Source organism: Rhinoderma darwinii, chromosome 13 (assembly GCF_050947455.1).
Source record: "Rhinoderma darwinii isolate aRhiDar2 chromosome 13, aRhiDar2.hap1, whole genome shotgun sequence".
Classification (NCBI taxonomy): Eukaryota; Metazoa; Chordata; class Amphibia; order Anura; family Rhinodermatidae; genus Rhinoderma; species Rhinoderma darwinii.
Genome location: NC_134699.1, coordinates 19140523 through 19160656, shown reverse-complemented (window position 1 = coordinate 19160656; position 20134 = coordinate 19140523). Strand labels below are relative to the sequence as shown.

Below are 20134 nucleotides of genomic sequence, written 5' to 3'. Positions count from 1 at the left end.
ACTGGATGCGAGAAGGGGAACACTGCTGCAACTACTGGAAACGAAAAGGGGAACACTGCTGCGACTACTGGATGCGAGAAGGGGAACACTGCTGGGACTACTGGATACGAGAAGGGGAACACTGCTGCAACTACTGGAAACGAAAAAGGGAACACTGCTGCGACTACTGGAAACGAGAAGGGGAACACTGCTGCGACTACTGGATGCGAGAAGGGGAACACTGCTGCAACTACTGGAAACGAAAAGGGGAACACTGCTGCGACTACTGGATGCGAGAAGGGGAACACTGCTGCGACTACTGGAAGAGAGAAGGGGAACACTGCTGCGACTTCTGGAAATGAGAAGGGGAACGTTGCTGTGACTACTAGAAGTGGGAAAATTGCCGTCATTAATGTAGGGACATGAAGACAGATGCTGGGATTAGTGTTAGAGGGACAGTACATTAACAGCTATACTGCTGTGACTACTGAAAGCGAGAAGGGGAACACTGATGCGACTATTGGAAGTAAGAAGGGAAACAGTGATGGGAGGATCAGGCAGCGCCTCCCCCGGAGCTCTGGCCATTACCCAGCGGCTGCTGCAGTTGCTTTCTCTCCAAGATCCACACGTTGAGCTCCAGCAGCGCCTTTTGTCCTTGCAGAAGACGAGCAGAGGGTAAGTTCGGAGGGCGCCGGCCGCTCTGGGATCCGGGGAGAACTGGACGGATGATCCGCAGAACACCGCGTGCTCCGGGGGTTTCCACACGTGGCAGGGTGACCGCTTCTGGGAGACGTGATCACCTCCAGAGACCGGGTGTAGTCGCTTGCTCGTACCCTTCTTTCCTCCACCTTTTCCGTTTACACTTCCCATTTCGTTCCGCTCCCCGTTCACACGATTAGTTTGTTTTTATCATGAATCGGGCGATCTTAGATCGATCAGTGGGGACATTATTTATTGTTGGACGGGAAAGATCTGATCACATTACTATGGACAAGAGCGGATTATCGCTCCCTGCGGTCGGCGTCTCCCCTCCTCCTCTTCTTCCTCCTCCTGCTGCCTCGGGAGCCTCTTGTTTTTCTCGGCCAGGCTGCTAGTTCCGCGCTGGGTCTGGTGAGGTCGTTCTCCTGAGAGGCTCCGGCGGCTCCTCCTCCTCCCTGCGGCCGGAAGGTGAGGCCGAGCAGCTGGGGGAGAACAAGAAGGTCGGAGGAGCCACAGAGAGTCGGGAGAAGCGCGTCTCACCACAACGAGCAGCAGATCCGGGAGAGGAGTGGACTCCGGTACCACGAGGTCTCTCAGCCCGGACTGCAGTGCAGGTGAGGCGGGGAGACACGAGGGTCGTCCGGTGCGGGGGTTTCCGGAGGGGACACGTGGTGCGCGGCTGGGGACGCGCTCGACATCGTCAGCAGAAGGGTCACTGGGTGAGTTGTGGAGGAGATCGGGCGGGGGCGGCCGGTTACATTGTCCCCGTGGACGCGTCGCTGGTTTCAGGGTGATTCTATCAGGGGCTCCGGTGCGTTGGATGTCTGCCGGGGAGGATAGATCGGGCGGAGGTCATGGGATGTGCCGCTGTCTTCTGCGTTATGAGGCGGATCAGGTCACCGGCTGGAGGAGGTGGGAACCCGGACGGGCAGTGTACGGGGACCAGGGGTTCAGAGGGAGATTCATGGGACGATCTTCGGCACTATACGCACCGTCCCCGGTCAGGAGATTGGAGATCCGCCTCGCGTTGTTGTGTTTCGGATCCCGTCTCCTCCCGGTGCTGGGCGGGTACTAAGGCCTCATGCACACTTCAGTTTTCACGAATCTGTGTGTCCGTTATGTTATCTGTGTGTACTCCGTGTCCGTTCCGTATTTCCGTTTTAAACTTAATTTGAAGTTGTCGCATATCCCTGGAAACACCCATAGTTGCTAGGGCAACGGATCGGACGGCACACGGAAGCCTTCCTTGTGCCGTTCCTGTTTTTTTCACTGAACCATTGACTTCTATGGGCCCCACGGTCACGGAATCACTGACAAAAGTAGGACGTGCTCTACTTTTGATGGAACGGAACAACGGATCCGTGAAAATAACGGTAGTGTGTATGGGTCCATTGAAATGAATGGGTCAGGATGCTATCCATTAAAAAAACTAAGGCCTCGTGCACCCTTCCGACTCCATTTCACGGCCGTTTTTGACTGATCCGTGTGCCCGTTTTAGCGGCCGTGTGCACTCCGTGTTTCCGAGCGCCGAGCATGGTACTGTCCAGGGTGCTGAATGAGTTAATGGGCTGCACTGATCGGCGGTAATTCTTTCAGCACCCTGGACAGTACCATGCTCGGAAAATACAATTTTAACGAAATAAAAAAAAATAAGTTCATACTTCCTTTCCTCCTGTCCGGCCTCCAGCGATGACGTTTCATCCATGTCACCGCTGCAGCCAATCACAGGCTGTAGTGGCGGTCACGCACGTCAGAAGGCTGACTTGCAGGGATGCCACTTCATCCCATGTGATCGCAGGCTGCAGCGGCCTCTGCAGCCAATCACAGGTTGCTGCGTCATAAAGGAAGGTCGGACTGGAGGAAGAAGAGGGACTCGTCACCAAGACAACGATCGGGTACATATGAACTTCTTTTTATTTTATTTTTAATCAGCAGCCTCTTTTCTCTATCAGAGATTGATAGAGACAAGTGGCTGCCGATTAGTGTAGTATTTCTGTAATGTATTACTGCCCGCCCGTTACACACGGACGGCACACGGAGGCCTAACGTGTGCCTTCAGTTTTTTTTTTGACGACCCCATTGACTTGCATGGGCCTCACGGTCACGGAATGTCGGACCAAAGTAGGACATGCTCTACTTTGGATCGGAACAGAGCAACGGGACCGTCAAAAAAACTGAAGTGTGCATGGCCCCATTGAAATGAATGGGTCAGGGTGCTAGCCGTCAGAAAAACGGCTAGCACCCTGAAGAAAAACACTGAAGTGGGCATGAGGCCAAAGGGAAGAGGTGGCGGTGGGAGCCCCCTGCAGGCGGAGGAGACGGGCGTCCCCCGGGAAATCTACAGCTGCCAGTGCGACTTCTCTGCACCCACTGTACAATATAGAGATGCCGGAGGAGGGGGGCACATACTTATACCTCACTGCATCCACTGTACAATATAGAGATACCGGAGGAGGGGGGCACATACTTATACCTCACTCCACCCACTGTACAATATAGAGATACCGGAGGAGGGGGCACATACTTATACCTCACTGCACCCACTGTATATTATAGAGACACCAATATTCTATAGATGTCTGATGGAGCAGGGGGCACATACTTATGACCCACTGTATATCCTATAGGTACTTGTAGCTGACATGATGCAGCCCATAATCTCTATATTGTAGACATTCTGGATCCGTTATTCTGGGTTGGGTGCAATGAGCTGTGAGTTTGTGCATTTACATTCTATTCCATGCTTGTTATTGGGGGCATCAAGGCTGACAACTGTTGGCCACACTATCTCATGTGTGCCAGATGTCGGACATCTCTTCTGTTATCAGACTTACTGTTGTGCCGCCAACTTCCAGTCCTTCCATCTCCTGAGAAAACAATGGCATATCCAGCTTGTTGGAGATCTCCAAGCATTTCTGATAGAAGTTCTCATTGGGACAAGATATTTCACCATGAAAGGTCCTTGAAAACCCACCAACCCCTTGTAAAACATGACTGATAATCACTGCTATCATTGTCTGGTACCGAATACACCCCTTGTATAACAATATTCATTGGCAGCCAGCAGAGCCAAGGTCATTGAGCCAATAGCCCCTGAAAATACAGTGCACCCCACACATAATGTCATATATTCTGTTACATGTAGATGAATGGTCTACTACGTAGACGTTCCTAGGTGTAACCTGCAGAGGGAGCCCTGGCCTATGATGGAGGGTGGTAGGTTCTCCATGTTACTTGGGTTAGTACATGAAGATAGTATTTGTAATATGCCCAAATTGCCGTTAATACACCCCCCCCCCCCCTAACCTGGCATCTTCCATCTTAGTCTCCTGGACAGGTGCTAAGTATCTACCTGGCAGAGAATGAACGGAGCAGCAGGCAATGAAGAAACAAACACCATGACTGCCCCAAGTGATCAAGGTAAGGAGAGTGGGCTTTGGCTTTGACCCTCCTCAGCTTGTCCTACAGTTCTCTACAGGAAGACTCTCCTGTCCAGCCTCAATACATACTTTGTGTCTGTTCCTTCACAGATATCTGGTCTCAAGAGGACACGCTTATTCTCCTGAAAACCATGAAGACCATCCTGCCCAGCAGTGACAGTACAAAATGCAAAACCACGGAGTCTCGTCTGGACTGGAATAAGCTGGCCTTCAAGACCTATACAGGGGACATGTGTCGTCAAAAGTGGGTAGAGGTCACATCTGAGGTGAGATGTGGAGCGCACTCATGTGGTACTAGGTTTAATTCCCTTGGCGTGCCACCTATCCATTAGAAACTTCCAACATCTCAGAGGCTACCAGTATCCAAGACCATGGTACACTTCTTCTAGTAGTCCTCAAGCTGAGGGCACTATTACCCCCACTACATGACCTCCTATAATACCAGTGGTTGGACAGAAGAATAGTTTGACACAAAGGTGTCTCCAGGAGTCTGGGAAAGCTTGAGAACTTCATCGGTGATCATGGTCATAGTCGCCCACCTTTTTTATGAACTAGACATCCTGTATTTTCTGGAGCAATTCTCGTCAAACTTGTTAGTATGTTATCTGCAAGAAATTTACTAACCAACATTGTTGCTAAGGCCTCATGCACACGTCAGTTTTTTCCTTCAGGGTGCTATCCGTTTTTGTCACTGATAGCACCCTGAACCCATTCATTGCAATGGCCCCATGCACACTTCCGTTATTTAAACGGATCCGTTGTTCCGTTCCGTGCAAAGTAGAGCATGTCCTACTTTGCTCAGTGATTCAGTGACCGTGTGGCCCATAGAAGTCAATGGGTCAGTGAAAAAAAATGGATGGCACACTGAAGGCTTCCGTGTGCTGTCCGTTTTTGACTGATCCGTTGCCATAGCAACGGCTGGGTGGGACAAAGTTCACAGACTTACAGTCTACAGTAGCCAGTCAGTTCTGAAGATGGATGTGGAAAGAATGATAGCATTGGTGCAGGATCACCCAGAACTGTGGGATACGCGCACAGAATGCTACCACGACCGTTATAAAAAGGACGCCGCGTGGGAGGAGCTTGCCAAGGAGCTTTTGACACGCAGATGGCAGAAGGGAACTAGTGCCCACCGTCACAAGATAAGTAAATGCACACATTGCACTGCTTGTTTTCTGAGCATGCTTTTCTTTTGTTCCTTTGTATGTAATTCTCAGTAGGTAAACTTTACACACCCACAGTAATGTTATTTTCGCATTGACCTGCTGTCTTATAACATGTGCTTTGCAATCCCAAAATTCTGACCGGTATAGACTTTGCGCAGTTTCAAGTGTGTCAGAGGGTAGCGTAGACATTGCACAGTTGTATTCTGTATTATTTCTAGTAGAGATGAGCGAACTTATGAAAAGTTCGGTTCGGCTAGTTCGCCGAATTTCACGAAAAAGTTTGATTCGGACCGTGCGCCGAGCATGGTACTGTCCAGGGTGCTGATAGAGTTAATGGGCTGCACTAACTCTTTCAGCAACCTTGACAGTACCATGCTCGGCGCGCGGAAAATAAAATTTTAATGTAATAAAAAAAATATATAAATACGTTCATACTTACATTCCTCCTGTCCGGCCTCCAGCGATGACGTTTCATGCATGTCACCGCTCGCTGCAGCCAATCACAGGCTGTAGTGGCGGTCACACTCGTCACGTGACCGCCTCTGCAGCCAATCACAGGCTGCCGCGGCCTCTGCAGCCAATCACACGCTCCTCTCCTGAAATACTCTGTGCTGCCTTAAACTCTGTGGACAGGTCAGGATCCTGTTTCTTTTAAATGCTGCACTGTAGCGCAGCCTTATATCGTGGATCGAGCGGGTTCTCCAGCAGCATTTTAAAGAAACAGGATCCTGACCTGTCCACAGAGTTTAAGGCAGCACAGAGTATTTCAGGAGATGAGCACGGGCAGCCGGTCGTTTTTCCGAGCCGTGCTCCCATTATAAAGTATAGGAGCACGGCCCGTAAAATAAAAAAATAGAACATGTTCTAGCTTTTTAACGGCTCGGGCACCTTCCCGTGAGAAAACGGGAAGGTACCCGTGGCTAACAGAAGTCTATGGGCCCTGCTATTTTGGGTCGTAATTACGACTCGTAAATCCAAAGTAAGCCAAGCAGAGTAATCTCAAACTGTTCTCTATGCTCTGAAAGCTAATAAAACAGCACCAAAAACTTCTTGTAACCTTTCTATGGGTGTTTCCTGGGACATGTGACAGGTTCAAGTGAAGTTCACATCCGTTTTTTAAACGGAAACACGGAACGGAAACGGAGTGCACACGGAAACAAAAACGGACACACGGATCCATCAAAAACGGCCGCTAAAACGGTGATGGAAGTGTGCATGAGGCCTAACCCTGTATTTCTGTTAGGTCAGGAAGTTCCGGACTCTCACAGAAGTTCTTGAAGATGCAGAAGAACATGTGAGGCATCCATATAAAGGAAAGAAACTGAAGGTCAGTAGCGCTGCTTGTGGCTATTGTGGGCTTATTGGGATAGTCTTAGCTTGGCGCTCCGTGCTGGTGGGTAGTACATCCGTCACACATACATGATGATTCAGCTCATGATTTCATTTTCCAACTCCAAACAGCCATGTGAGGCCATGAGCCAAAGCAATCACAGAAAGGTCCTCAAACTCTGTACTGGAGGTGACTTGACCAAAATTCAAGTCCTATTCACCAGCTTGTTGTCCCTTCATATTACTTTTTTTTTTTTTTAGACACACCCAGAGTTTCCCAAGAGGCCCCGCTCACCCTATTTCCGCTTCTTAGTGGAGAAGAAGGCAATCTATGTTAAACTACATCCAGAGATGAGCAACCCGGACATAAAGAAGACCATACTCCAAAAGTATAAAGAGTTAACAGATAAAAAGAAGGTAATGTATGAGAAGATGGAATTTTGGGCACAAATGAGATTGCTAGATGTGGAGTAGGTGGAGCGGAGAAACTTTGAAGAGCAAACAATAACAGGGATGAGTTTTGTCCAAATATATAAGACTGAAATTTAGACGAGTGTTTCAACAGACACTCCAGCTGGGACCTTTATCCAGGCAACCTAATCGGGAGATTTCATACCGATATATATCGAGAGAGGAGAAATAACAGACGCTGCTTGTATGGTCAAAATACTCCTCTGGCGGGTTATTGCCAAACTCTATTATCATAATATCATTCAAAAGGCTAGGTGACAATATTTCTTCATCCAATAGCAGACTATAATAATATTTCAAGTATGTCTTCATTAACCCCTTCCCGCTCAGTACTATTACGTCGTGCTGAGCACATCGTTCGGTCTCAGTAATAGTACTGACCTGCGTTCACACGGCGCTATCTTTCCCCGGCGCGTGTTTGAGCTGCGATACCTGCTGTTTCCGACAACAGGCTCTCACAGCTCAGTGTTCAGGGAGCGATCTCGGCTTCTTAGGGGTTAAGCCACAATCGACGGCCCGCTACATGATAGCGGGCGGCGATGGCTACTATGGCAACCAGAGTTCTAACAATGGACTCCGGCTACGCCATCGACGGAAGCCTAGTGGGTAGCTGACTGCTCTAATACACTGTACTACGCATGTAGTGCAGTGTATTAAAATGGCGATCAGGGCCTCCTGCCCTCAAGTCCCCTAGTGGGACAAAGTAAAAAAGTTGTGTAAATTAAAAGTAAAAATCCCCCTTTTTCCATTATCAGCCCCTTACTATTAATAAAAAATAAATAAACTATACATAATTGGTATCGCCGCGTATGTAATGGCCTGAACTACAAAATTATTTGGTTATTTATCCTGCGCGGTGAACGCCATAAAAGAAAATAATAAACCGTACCAGAATCACAATTGTTTGGTCACTTCACCTCCCAAAAAACGGGATAAAAAAATCGCATGTACCTAAAAATGGTGCTGACTACAGTTCGTTACGCAACAAAAACAAGTCATCACACGGCTTTCTTGATGGGAAAATAAAAAAAGTTCTGGCTCTTAGAATAAGGCAACACAAAAAGTAATTGGTTTTTTACAAAAAGTATTTTATTGTGCAAAATGCCATGACATAAAAAAAACCTAAACATATGGCATCGCCGTTATCTGATCGACCCGCAGAATAAAGTAAATGTTATTTATAGCGCACGGTGAACGCTGTCAAAAAATGTAATAAAAAACAGTAGTAGAATTGCTGTTTTTTTTAGTCACCACGCCACTTAAAAATAGAATAAAAAAAGCCGCATGCACCCCATGAAAACTACAATGAGTTCATCAAGGGGTCTAGTTTCCAAAATCAAACCGGACATGGTGCCTAATTAATTAAATTTCACCTCTACTTTGCTCTAAATTCCTGTGAAAAACATGAAGGGTTAATAAACTTTCTATGTGCTGTTATGCTAGTTTCTAAAATGGGGTGTTTGATAGGAGCCCCTCAAAGCAACTTCTGAACTGGAACCTAAAAAAAAATAAAAAATGAGCCGATACTTTGCTTCTTACATTAAACTGATAATGAGCCGTGCCCACCCCGAGATGACCCCAGTCTTGTCCGTTTGTATAAACGGAGACCCCTATTAGACCATTTCAGTGCCGGTTTTCCCAAGCATACACCCCCGAGAATTGTATTTCTATTGATGAGTCCTTGGTAGATTTTAAAGGGAGGCTTCAATTTCGCGAGTACCTGCCGGGTAATAGGGCAAGGTATGGCGTGAAGATGTATAAGCTGTGCGAGAGTGCATCAGGGTATACCTACAAATTTAGGATATATGAAGGGAAGGACCGCAGTATTCAGCCCCCAGAATGCCCCCCCTTACTGGCAGTTAATGCAAAAATTGTGTGGGATTTGGTGCACCCACTGCTGGACCAGGGTTACCACCTCTACCTGGATAATTTTTATACCAGCATCCCACTCATCAAGTGCCTCGCTTCCCGAAGTCCTGCGGCATGCGGCACTTCTAGAAGAAATCTGAGAGGCCTCCCTAAGACTCTGCTTGGGCAAACACGCAGAAGGGGTGAGAGCAGGGCACAATCTAGCAGCAACATAGTGTGTGTCAAGTACAAGACAAGAGAGATGCAACACCAGTACCCATGTACCTGTACGAGGTACCAGTACAGAGACCCCCAACCCAGACTGCATCCTGGACTACAATAGGTACATGGGAGGGGTGGATTTGTCAGATCAAGTCCTGAAGCCCTACAGTGCCATGCGGTGTGGTATAAGAAGCTGGCCGTTCACATTATACAGATGGCGTTGTACAATGCGTATGTGGATGTACAGGCCAGAAGGGAACTTTCCTGGAATTTTTAGAGGTGGTTATCAAGAACCTAATCTTTAGGGACCAAGAAGGGGGGGCACCCAGTACTTCTGGAAGCGAGGCCACATGCATTGTACCAGGGCAACACTTTCCAGGAGAAGTTCCCCAAACTGGCAAGAAGGGAAAAAGTCAAGAGGTGCAAAGTCTGCTATAAAAGGGGGATAAGGGAGGACACAATAGATCAATATGACACATGTCCCAAAAAAAACAGGGCTCTGTATGAAACTGTTTTAAAATGTATCATACGTGCCTTGATTTTTAATCTTCCCCAGTTTTACCTACCCTGATGCACTCCGCACAACTTATCCCCCCTCGTCTTTCCCCTCTGGGCCCTGCTGAGTGCACAGGCAGCTGATAACAGCCACATGTAGGGTATTGCCATATCCGGGAGAACCCACATTACAGTTTATGGGGTGTAGGTCTCTGGTCAAAATGCTCACTACACCTCTAGATGAATGCCTTAAGGGTGTAGTTTTTAAAACGGGGTCACTTCTTGCGGGTTTCAACTGTACTGGTACCTCAGGGGCTTCTGCATACATGACTTTGCACTAGAAAATCCCCAGTAGGCCAAATGGTGGTCCTTTCCTTCTGAGCCCTCCCATGGGCCCAAACGGCAGTTTATCATCACATATGGGGTATTGCCGCACTCGGGACAAATTGAGGAACAAAATGTGGTTTTTTTTTTCTTGTGAATTAAGAAATTTTGAGCTAAAACGATAGCCTATTGGAAAAAATAAAAATTTCTTTTTTTTTTTTAATTCATAGCCCAATTCAAATACATTCTGTGAAAAAACTGTGGGGTCTAAATGGTCACAACACCCATAAATGAATTCCTTGGGGGTTGTAGTTTCCAAAATGGGGTCACTTCTTGTGCGTTTCCATTGCTTTGATTCCTCTGGGGCTCTGCAAATGCGACATGGCACCCGAAAACCAATCCAGCAAAATCTGGACTAAGAACACAACGCTCCTTTCCTTCTGGGCCCTCCCAAGGGCCAAAAGGGCAGTTTATCGCCACAAATGGGGTATTGCCGCACTCAGGACAAATTGGGCAACAAAATTGGGTATTTATTCCCTGTCAAAATAAGAAATTTTGATGATAAAATGACATTTAATTGGAAAAAAATTGTCATTTTTTAATTTCACAGCCCAATTCAAATACGTGCGGTGTAAAAACTGTGGGGTCAAAATGGTAACAACAACCGTAAATGAATTCTTTGAGGGGTGTAGTTTCCAAAATGGGGTCACTTGGGGGATTCCTACTGTTTTGGCACCTCAACACCTCTTCAAACCTGGCATGTTGCCTAAAATCTATTCTAATAAAAAAGAGGCGCCAAAATGTACTAGGTGCTTCTTTGTTTCTGTGGCTTGTGTTTTAGTCCACGAGCGCACTAGAGGCACATGTGGGACATTTGTAAAAACAGCAGAATCTGGACAATACATATTTAGTAGGGTTTCTCTGGTAAAACAATCTGTGTTACAGAAAAAAAATTGAATAAAGTTGAAATTCAGCAAGAAAAATTAAATTTGCAAATTTCACGTCCACTTTGCTTTAATTCCTGTGAAATACCTAAAGGGTTAAAAAAATGCGGTTTTGAATACTTTTGTGGCCCTAGTGCACTTATTGACTGAAGCACAGGCCTCAAACAAAGGAGCACCTAGAGGATTTTGGGGCCTCCTTTTTATTAGAAAATATTTTAGGCACCATGTCGGGTCTGAAAGGCTCTTGCGGCGCCAAAACAGTGGAAATCCCCCAAAAGTGACCCCATTTTGGAAACTATACCCCAGTTAACAGAGTTTACCTCCTGGTTATCCACCATCCCTTATTCAACTTTCCACAAACCATTCTATTTATCACATGCAAACAACCATCTTACCGCTGCCAGCCGATTCAATTTTTTTTACAGCGTGTTATTTTGTCTTTGCATTCTTCCAGCATCACAAGATCCAACTCCCATCACTCTTTTTGACATTCTTTACAATTAAAGCCCCAGCTCCTTTTGCTCATTCTACTATAATGATGGCCGGGACCTGTGCCCCAAGGCTGTCCTGCATTTTTGTCTCACTTCCTCCTGACCCCATGGTCGGAGAGCAGTAGGGTGATCTCCGGTAAATCCCCCACCTACAGGCAAACTGGCCACGTTTGCCGACAGATATCTCAGACCAGTCTCTCTCCTAGACTGTCTTACCAATACGATATCAAGTCGTTCCTCGAGACATTCTAGCAGTTTGGTATCCTTTCCTCTAATCCCTCACTGTATTGAATATCAAGAACAGACAAAGTGCTGTCAACAGCAAGAGCAAATTCTTCAACACAATCGACATTCATGAACCTACATTGAATCAAGCAGGGGTTTGTCACATTCATTTCAAACATCTACAAACCCCTCGCTGCCGGGGTATAGGTTTTGGTTCCTACAGCCTGTGATGTATTTTGGTGGTAGTTTCTTTAGGGGTCCTTGGTGTGAGCTAATACCAATGTCTTTCACTGTTATTTGTGTAGGTAGTTATACTACTACTACAACACAGATGGCAATTGGGGTAAGTGTCAGGGTCATTTACTGAATACAGGATGTTATTTTAAAACAGTATTCAATCCGGCGGTCTGATGTTATACTACCACTACTACTACTACTACTACTACTACAGACTGACTGACTTTGGATGTTATACTACATCAAAAGTCCATGCCGGATTATCAAATGCGTGCTAGAAATCAGTCTTTACTGATTTCCACCTTATGCCAGTCTGACAATGCATATAACTGGTAGTTTTTAAGGACCCTTACACACAGTATTACAAGCTGGCAGTGTGTGCTAAAGGTGTATCAATGATTATTCAAAAGAACATTCAAAGTTCTCCCTATTGCACTGGATTCTCCATTATCAGGACTTAAAGGGAATGTGTCGCGAATGAAACTTTTTTTTATTTTATTTTTTTTAAGTAAGTTACTTCTATTATATTTTTACGTTTTTTGCTGTATTTTTTATTTATTTTTTCTTCCACATGTTGGAAAGTATTAAATATGAAATAATAATTTGACATGTTTTCCTATGTTGGCCACCAGGGGGAGCACTTCCCAGAATTACAGCAAGGTGAATAAGGCAAAGCAACCTGACTCACAGCTGCCGTAAATCTTTATGGAGCTGTTTTTCTATAGTCAATGAGAAACGGCTCCGAAAACGTCCCAAGAAGTGATATGCACTTCTTTTTGGCGGGCGTCTTTTTACGTGCCGCTTTTGTTAAACGGCCACGTAAAAAACACCCCGTCGGAACAGAACGCCGTATTTCCCATTGAAACCAGAGGGCAGATGTTTGTAGGCGTTCTGCTTCCGTTTTTTCTGCCGTTTTTCGGGACTTTTACGGCCCGAAAAACAGCTGAAAGCCTTGCATGTGAACATACCCTTAGAATGAGGAAAGTGAAGTGAATAACTTTTCAGTTGACAGGTGCACATGGCGTGTATTTGACATGTTTTTTTTGCGCATTTTAAGTGTCAAAAACCACAAACGCTTGCTTACGCTTTTTATTTACATAATTAGTAAAATGCGCTGATAGTACATACAACGTGCTTTTTACACGATTTAAAAAACCTGTTGGGTCAATGGGAAAGCGAGCCGTTCGTTTTTTACGCAAGCGTTTTAAAAAAATGTGTTGCGTAAAAAAACAGTGGGTGGGGTTGTGTGCGGCGTAGTTGCATGTTTAGGGGGAATTGTGTGTGTATGGGGGGCTGCTTGTCGCTGATTCTTCAAAACGGCTGATAAGCGGCTAAGAAGGATCAGCGGCGCTCGTGCATACGCCACATGTGCTGCACAGACGCGCGCACCCACTCTGCTCTGCCGCACAGACGCGCGCACCCACTCTGCTCTGCCGCATCTGACAATACATCTAGCGACGGGGGTGTCAGTTGGGGGTCACGAGAGCGGGGGTCTGTGAGAGAGAGGGACAGACAGACACACCTTACCTGCAGTGCAGCTGGTCTTCATAATGGCGCCTGCTATCTCCCTACAAACAGCTTCTCTGCTGTGTGACTCTGACCTGCGTCTGCGCAGTACAGAGCCAGATAGCAGAGGTAATGGACGGGAGCCGTTCATTGTGCCCTATGCATTGTAGCTGCCGTATTCCATCTCTGTATGTGTTAATCGACACATACAAAGATGAAAAAAGAAATGGAAGCCCCCATAGACAAGTAAAAGTATGAATACATTAAAAAGTAGAAAGGGACAACACAAATAAATAAAATTGTTGTTTACATTATATTAAAAGCAATATAATAAACAAAAACAGAACCCCTTCTCTTTAACCCCTTCAGGACCAAGCTCATTTTGGCCTTCAGGACCAGACCCATTTTTTCAAATCTGACATATTTCACTTTATGTGGTAATAACTCCGGAACGCTTTTACCTATCCAAGCGATTCTGAGATTGTTTTCTCGTGACACATTGGACTTTATGATAGTGGAAAAATGTGGTCGATAAATTCAATATTTACCAGTGAAAAACACCAAAATTTGGTGAAAAATTGCAAAAATTTGCATTTTTCTAAATGTAAATGTGTCTGCTTGTAAGACAGGCAGTTATACCACACAAAATTGTTGCTAATTAACATCCCCCATATGTCTACTTTAGATTGGCATCGTTTTTTGAACAGCCTTTTATTTTTCTAGGACGTTACAAGGCTTAGAACTTTAGCAGCAATTTCTCACATTTTCAAGAAAATTTCAAAAGGCTATTTTTACAGGGGCCAGTTCAGTTGTGAAGCGGCTTTTAGGGCCTTATATATTAGAAACCGCCAAAAAGTCACCCCATTTTAAAATCTTCACCCCTCAAAGTATTCAAAACAGCATTTAGAAAGTTTCTTAACCCTTTAAACGTTTCACAGGAATTAAAGCAACGTAGAGGTGAAATTTTCAAATTTCATTTTTTTTTTGCAGAAATTCATTTTTATTCTATTTTTTTTGTAACACAGAAGTTTTTACCAGAGAAATGCAACTCAATATTTATTGCCCAGATTCTGCAGTTTTTAGAAATATCCCACATGTGGCCCTAGTGTGATAATGGACTGAAGCACCGGCCTCAGAAGCAAAGGAGCACCCAGTGGATTTTGGGCCTCCTTTTTATTAGAAAATATTTTAGGCTCCATGTCAGGTTTCAAGGGCTCTTTCGGTGCCAAAACAGTGGAAATCCACCAAAAGTGACCCCATTTTGGAAACTACACCCCTTGAGGAAATTATCTAGGGGTATAGTGAGCATTTTGACGCCACAGGTTTTTTGCAGAAATTATTGGAAGTAGGCCGTGAAAATAAAAATCGTCATTCTTTCAAAGATTATGTAGGTTTAGCTAATTTTTTCTAATTTCCACGAGGACTAAAGGAGAAAAAGCACCGCAATATTTGTAAAGCAATTTCTCCCGAGTAAAACAATACCCCACATGTGGTTATAAACGGATGTTTGGACACACGGCGGAGCTTAGAAGGGAAAGAGCGCCATTTGGCTTTTGGAGCTCAAATTTAGCAGGAATGGTTTGCGCAGGCCATGTCGCATTTGCAAAGCCCCTGAGGTACCAAAACAGTGAAAACGCCAAAAAAGTGACTCCATTGAGAAAACTACACCCCTTGAGGAATCCATCTAGGGGTGTACTGAGCATTTTGCCCCCACAGGTGTTTCATAGATTTTATTAGAATTGGGCAGTGAAAATAAAAAAAATCCTTTTTCTTCAATAAGACGTAGCTTTAGCTCCAAATTTTTAATTTTCTCAACAAATAAAGGAAAAAAAAGAACCCCAACGCTTGTAAAGCAACTTCTCTGGAGTACGGCAATACACCACACGTGGTCGTAAAATGCTGTTTGGGCACACGGCAGGGCTCAGAAGGGAAGGAGCGCCATTTGCTTTTGGTGTACAGATTTTGCTGCATTTGGTTTCTGGTCGCTATGTTGCATTTGCAAAGTCCCTGTGGGACCAAAACAGTGGATCCCCCCCAGAAGTGACCCCATTTTGGAAACAACACCCTCAAGGTATTCACCTAGGGCTGTAGTGAGCATGTTAACCCCACAGGTGTTTTGCAGAAATTCGTGTGCACACGATGTGGGAGAATGAAAATGGGAATTTTTCCTTAGATACGCCAATATGTGGTGCCCGGCTTGTGCCACCATAACAAGACAGCTCTCAATTATTATGCGGTGTTTCCCTGTTTTAGAATCACCCTACATGTGGCCCTAATCTTTTGCCTGGACATTCGACAGGGCTCAGGAGTGAAAGAGTACCATGTAAAATTGAGGCCTAATTTGGCGACTTATAAAGTATTGGTTCACAATTGCAGAGGCTTTGATGTGAAATAATAAAAGAAACCCCTGAGAAGTGACCCCATTTTGGAAACTGCACCCCTCAAGGCATTTATTAAGAGGTGTAGTGAGCATTTTCACCCCACGTGTCTTTTGCATAAATGATTGCGCTGCGTAAGGTACAAATTAAATAGTTTCCCTAGATATGCCAATTCAGTGTCAAATGTCATGCCCAGCTTGTGCCACTTTTTTTTTTATATACACCGTTCACCGTACGTTATAAACTACATGTTACCTTTATTCTGCGGGTCAGTACGATTCCGGCGATACCAAATTTATAGAACTTTTTTATAACTTTTTGCACAATAAAATTACTTTTGGAAAGAGAATGTATTTTTTCTGTCGCCAAGATGTGAGAGCCATAACTTTTACATTTTTTCGTCGATGGAGCTGTGTGAGGGCTTGTTTTTTTTGCGAGACGAGGTATAGATTTTATCGGTACCATTTTTGGATACATGCGACTTTTTGATCACTTTTTATTTCAATTTTTGGAAGACAGTGACCAAAAAAACAGTAATTATGGCAGTGTTTTTGAGTTGTTTTTTTACGGCGTTCACTGTGCGGAATAAATAACATAATATTTTTATAGTTCAGGTCGTTACGATCGCTGCGATACCAAATATGTATGGCTTTATTATTTTTTTCAATAATAAATGACTTATAAGGGAAAAAGGGCGATTGTGTTTTGTGTTATTATTTGAAACTTTTATTGTATGTTTTCCAACTTTTATTTTTACTTTTTTTACACTTTTTTTTACACTTTTCTTTAGTCCCACTAGGGGACTTGAATGTCCAACTATTTGTTTGATGTTCTAATACATTGCACTACCTATGTAGTGCAATGTATTGGAACTGTCAGTTGTTCACTGACAGCAAGCCGATTAGGCTCCGCCTCTGGGCGGGGCCTAATCAGCTTACGTAATGGCAGACAGGAGTCCATTGTTAGGGCTCCTGTTGCCATGGTAGCAGTCGCCAGCCTTGCCATCGCATGGCAAGGCTGCCGATTTTCTACAAACCTCTAGGATGCAGCGATCACAATGGATCGCTGCATCGAAGGGGTTAATGCCAGGAATCGGAGCTAGCTCCGGTTCCTGGCGATAGATCGGGGTGTCCGCTGTAACATACAGCGGACACCCACTGCTGATGACGCCGGCTCAGCTTCTGAGCCGGAAGCTGGGCCGGCGCCATCTTGCCGATGTTACCGGAAGCCTCCTGGGCCCCGCCGACGACGGGGCATAGGAGGATTCCGTTACAGGCTGATCGGGAGGTAAGCATTAGCCCTCCGATCGCCTTTGCAGCCACCGGCAACCCAGCGATCACGTTGCTGGGGTGCCGGTGGCTATAAACTCCTCACATGCTGCGATCTCTATTGAACGCAGCATGTGAGGGGTTAATCGGTCGGATCGGAGGCTAGCTCCGGTCCTGGCCGATACCTTAGGGTGCCAGCTGTAACATACAGCTGTCACCCGGTGGTGATGTCGCTGGCTCAGCTCCTGAGCCAGCTTCATCTCCATGACGTATATTTACGTGAAAAGGCGGTAAGCCACCGATTTTAATGACGTATATATACGTGATCCGGCGGGAAGGGGTTAACCATTGAAGCCCTTGTGGTACTACAGGATATTACTCACAAATATCCAACTTTTCTGTCACCTACAGACAGTCAGTACCTCCCAGCCATTATCTCAGAGCAAACAGGTAATGGGATTAATCCTTTATGATATTGCACAACAACTAAATAACAAATGACACTACAACAGAGCAGCACAAGTTTTTGGTTTTTTTCCTCACTGTCCAAACTATAATCCTTTCATTTCAAAAACTCCACATGTGAGTTACAACTTCTCCCAACCATGTGCTACCTCACTGCATTCCAAAGGGGGAGGTCATCACTTCTCACAACTTTTTCTGGTTAACAATATAACTGCCGGCAAAAATTCTCTCATGTCTTTCATATCAACAGTTCAAAATTACGTATGCACCTGCAATCTTTCATCACACAAAAAGTTTCAACATACCTTTTTTGATCCATCTTTCATACCATTACTGGATAAAGTGCCCTGTCGAGAAGATGTGACCCAATGACAGCTTACATTCCGAGGCTTACGCAATACATAAGTGAATGTTGTAATTAAGCGCCTTACCTACTGCGTTTTTTTTGTAATTCACAGATGTAAAGCCACATCTCTAGCGAAATCTATCAGACGAGCAATCGCCCGGGTTGTTTTGGCACGATTACTGTTGTGGAAGTCAATGGTTCAAAATATATTAGACTGAAATTTAGACGAGTGTTCCAACAGACACTCGCTACAGGAACTTTATCCAGCGTCCTAATCAGGAGATTTCCTACCTATATATATTTTGAGCCATTGACTTCCACGACCGTTTGATTCTGTGTAGTTTGACCCAATAAGTCAATCTGGTTTCTTTTTCAGGAGAAATATGTTCAGGATTTCAAGAATGAGAGGGAAGATTTTAAGAAGAACCTGGCGAAATTCAGGTGGGTCATGTAGCCATATCTACTGATGATTAAGTCTTTATCATTAGTTGCTTCAATGTAGTCCTCATTTATGTTCACAGAGAGGAGCACCCAGAGCTCCTGCAATCTACAAAGAAATCAGATGCCCCCGAATCACCCAAGACCCCCCCTGAACAGCCGCGGAGCAAGCGTAAGAGGAAGAGATCTTCTAAAATAGGTTGGAGCACAACTATTTTATATATGTGCGCTGAGAAGGTAGAACATTTCTAGTTATTAAACATCTCATGTAGCATGACCATGGATCCTAGGGTGTGCACACTATAGATGTAGCCCATGTGGCTGCTATGGGGCCCCTGGAGAGAGAACGGGGCCCAGAGAAGGTTGGTTGATCCCTTATTTGAATGGGTGGTTACAGGTCCAACAATGTTGGCAAACAAAGTCCTGGGGGGCAAACAAGACCAAGTCCTCCTGTCTCAGGTGGTTTAGTGGGTGGTGGTGTTAACCAGCACCAGTAGTGGGTGATCAAGTATGTCCTAGCCATCACTTTCCCATTGCCCGTGTTAATGCTCCTACGATCTTTTCAGCTGAATGAAAATGATGCTTCTGTCAATCTGGAAGAAGAAGGTCAAGATGTCTACAATGAAACCCAGATGCCCATCTAACCAAGCCCATCATTCAAAGCATGGGAAAACCTACGTAATGTTACCATCACATACAGCATATTTTAGGAAAAAGACCATCTGTAGAACCCATGGTATCATGTAATACAAGTATTGAGAACCTCAAGCGGATCTCCTTCCATGGCTATGCAACTTACTTTCCGACCATGTTTTTTTTTTTTTTAATGTTTTCTGTGCTAATGCACTATTTTCCTACTGCGAATAAGAAAAGCAAAAGGACAAAAAGTCTAATTTATGAAAGGTTTCTGTTTTTTTACCGTCTTTCCTATAAAAAAATGCTTTATTAACTTAAAGGGGCCTGTTTGGGATTAGAAAAACATGGCTGCTTTCTTCCAAAAACAGCGCTATTCTTGTCCAGAGGCTGTTTCTGGTATTGCAGGTCAAGTGAATCGGGCTTACGTGCAATACCTGGCACAACCTGTAGACAAGAGTGCTGCTGGGTTTTTTTCCAGTGCTTTTTTTTTTTTTTTCTTTTTTTTTAAATTTGAAGGAACTCTGAGCAAAACTGGAATGTGATTGAATAAATTGAAATAATTCATTTTTGTATTTTGTTTATCTGTTTTTCAGAAGAGGTTTTTAGTGGCAATTTGATGCTTTACAGAACTGGATATTCTAATATCTGACAAATTATTTTTATACAAGTAATAAAATATAAAGCTAAAATGTCTGTTCTCTTTCCTAAAAAAAACAAAAATGATCTGTTAATTTACAGTAATCATTCTGGGCTGGAGAACTGGACAATTTCCTATGGGGGCACCCTTGAGTATGGGACCCCCAGGAGCAAACTAAATTAGCCATTGATCCCTTTACTGCCTAAGACCACTAGGGAATGTACAATTAACCCTTTTACTACTGTAGACCACCAGGGATTTTAAATTGACAAGAATACAGGGTTTACTTTGCTTGTTACTGGGGGCCCCATTTTCTATAAAGCTGGGCCCATAAGGCACGGTAGGCACCGGCCTATGGGCTGCTCTGCTTGACTGATGGTGGCAGAGCACACGACAGGGGTCATAATGTTAAGTGAGATCAATACAGTATCAGGAAGCTTCATACAGCAGGCAGGAAAATGCTATTCCTAAACCTTCCTCCCAACAGAGGGCGCATCAGGGCTGTGTGATGAAGGTAGGTATATAAAGGAAGGGGGCTCTGCTGTGAGTATTAGGCTGGATTCACAAGGGCACATTACGTCCGCCATGTT

At 44.8% G+C, this 20134-nt stretch overlaps 1 protein-coding gene across 6 annotated transcripts; it reads left to right on the top strand.

Annotated features, from left to right (window-relative positions):
- Nucleotides 1-494: 494 nt before the first annotated feature.
- On the top strand, nucleotides 495-19472 carry LOC142666106 (nucleolar transcription factor 1-B-like). 6 transcript variants are annotated; one of them, XM_075846032.1, is made up of 8 exons: nucleotides 495-654; nucleotides 4004-4098; nucleotides 4209-4384; nucleotides 6528-6611; nucleotides 6875-7030; nucleotides 18210-18274; nucleotides 18355-18470; nucleotides 18838-19472. In XM_075846032.1, the coding sequence occupies exons 2-8, from the start codon at nucleotides 4041-4043 to the stop codon at nucleotides 18843-18845; spliced, it is 663 nt and encodes a 220-aa protein (XP_075702147.1). In that variant the 5' UTR covers nucleotides 495-654; nucleotides 4004-4040; the 3' UTR covers nucleotides 18846-19472. The 6 variants fall into 6 exon arrangements, with proteins under 6 accessions (XP_075702147.1, XP_075702151.1, XP_075702150.1 ...); XM_075846035.1 differs by lacking the exon at nucleotides 495-654 and adding an exon at nucleotides 898-1292 and having other exon boundaries at nucleotides 18355-18443; XM_075846031.1 differs by lacking the exon at nucleotides 495-654 and adding an exon at nucleotides 903-1292.
- The last annotated feature ends 662 nt before the right edge of the window (nucleotides 19473-20134 follow it).

Coding starts and splice junctions, on each gene's coding strand:
- LOC142666106 (XM_075846032.1), top strand. CDS start 4,041: ATGAACGGAGCAGCAGGCAATGAAGAAACAAACACCATGACTGCCCCA. Junction 4,099..4,208: donor GACTGCCCCAAGTGATCAAG/GTAAGGAGAGTG, acceptor GTTCCTTCACAG/ATATCTGGTCTCAAGAGGAC. Junction 4,385..6,527: donor GGGTAGAGGTCACATCTGAG/GTGAGATGTGGA, acceptor TATTTCTGTTAG/GTCAGGAAGTTCCGGACTCT.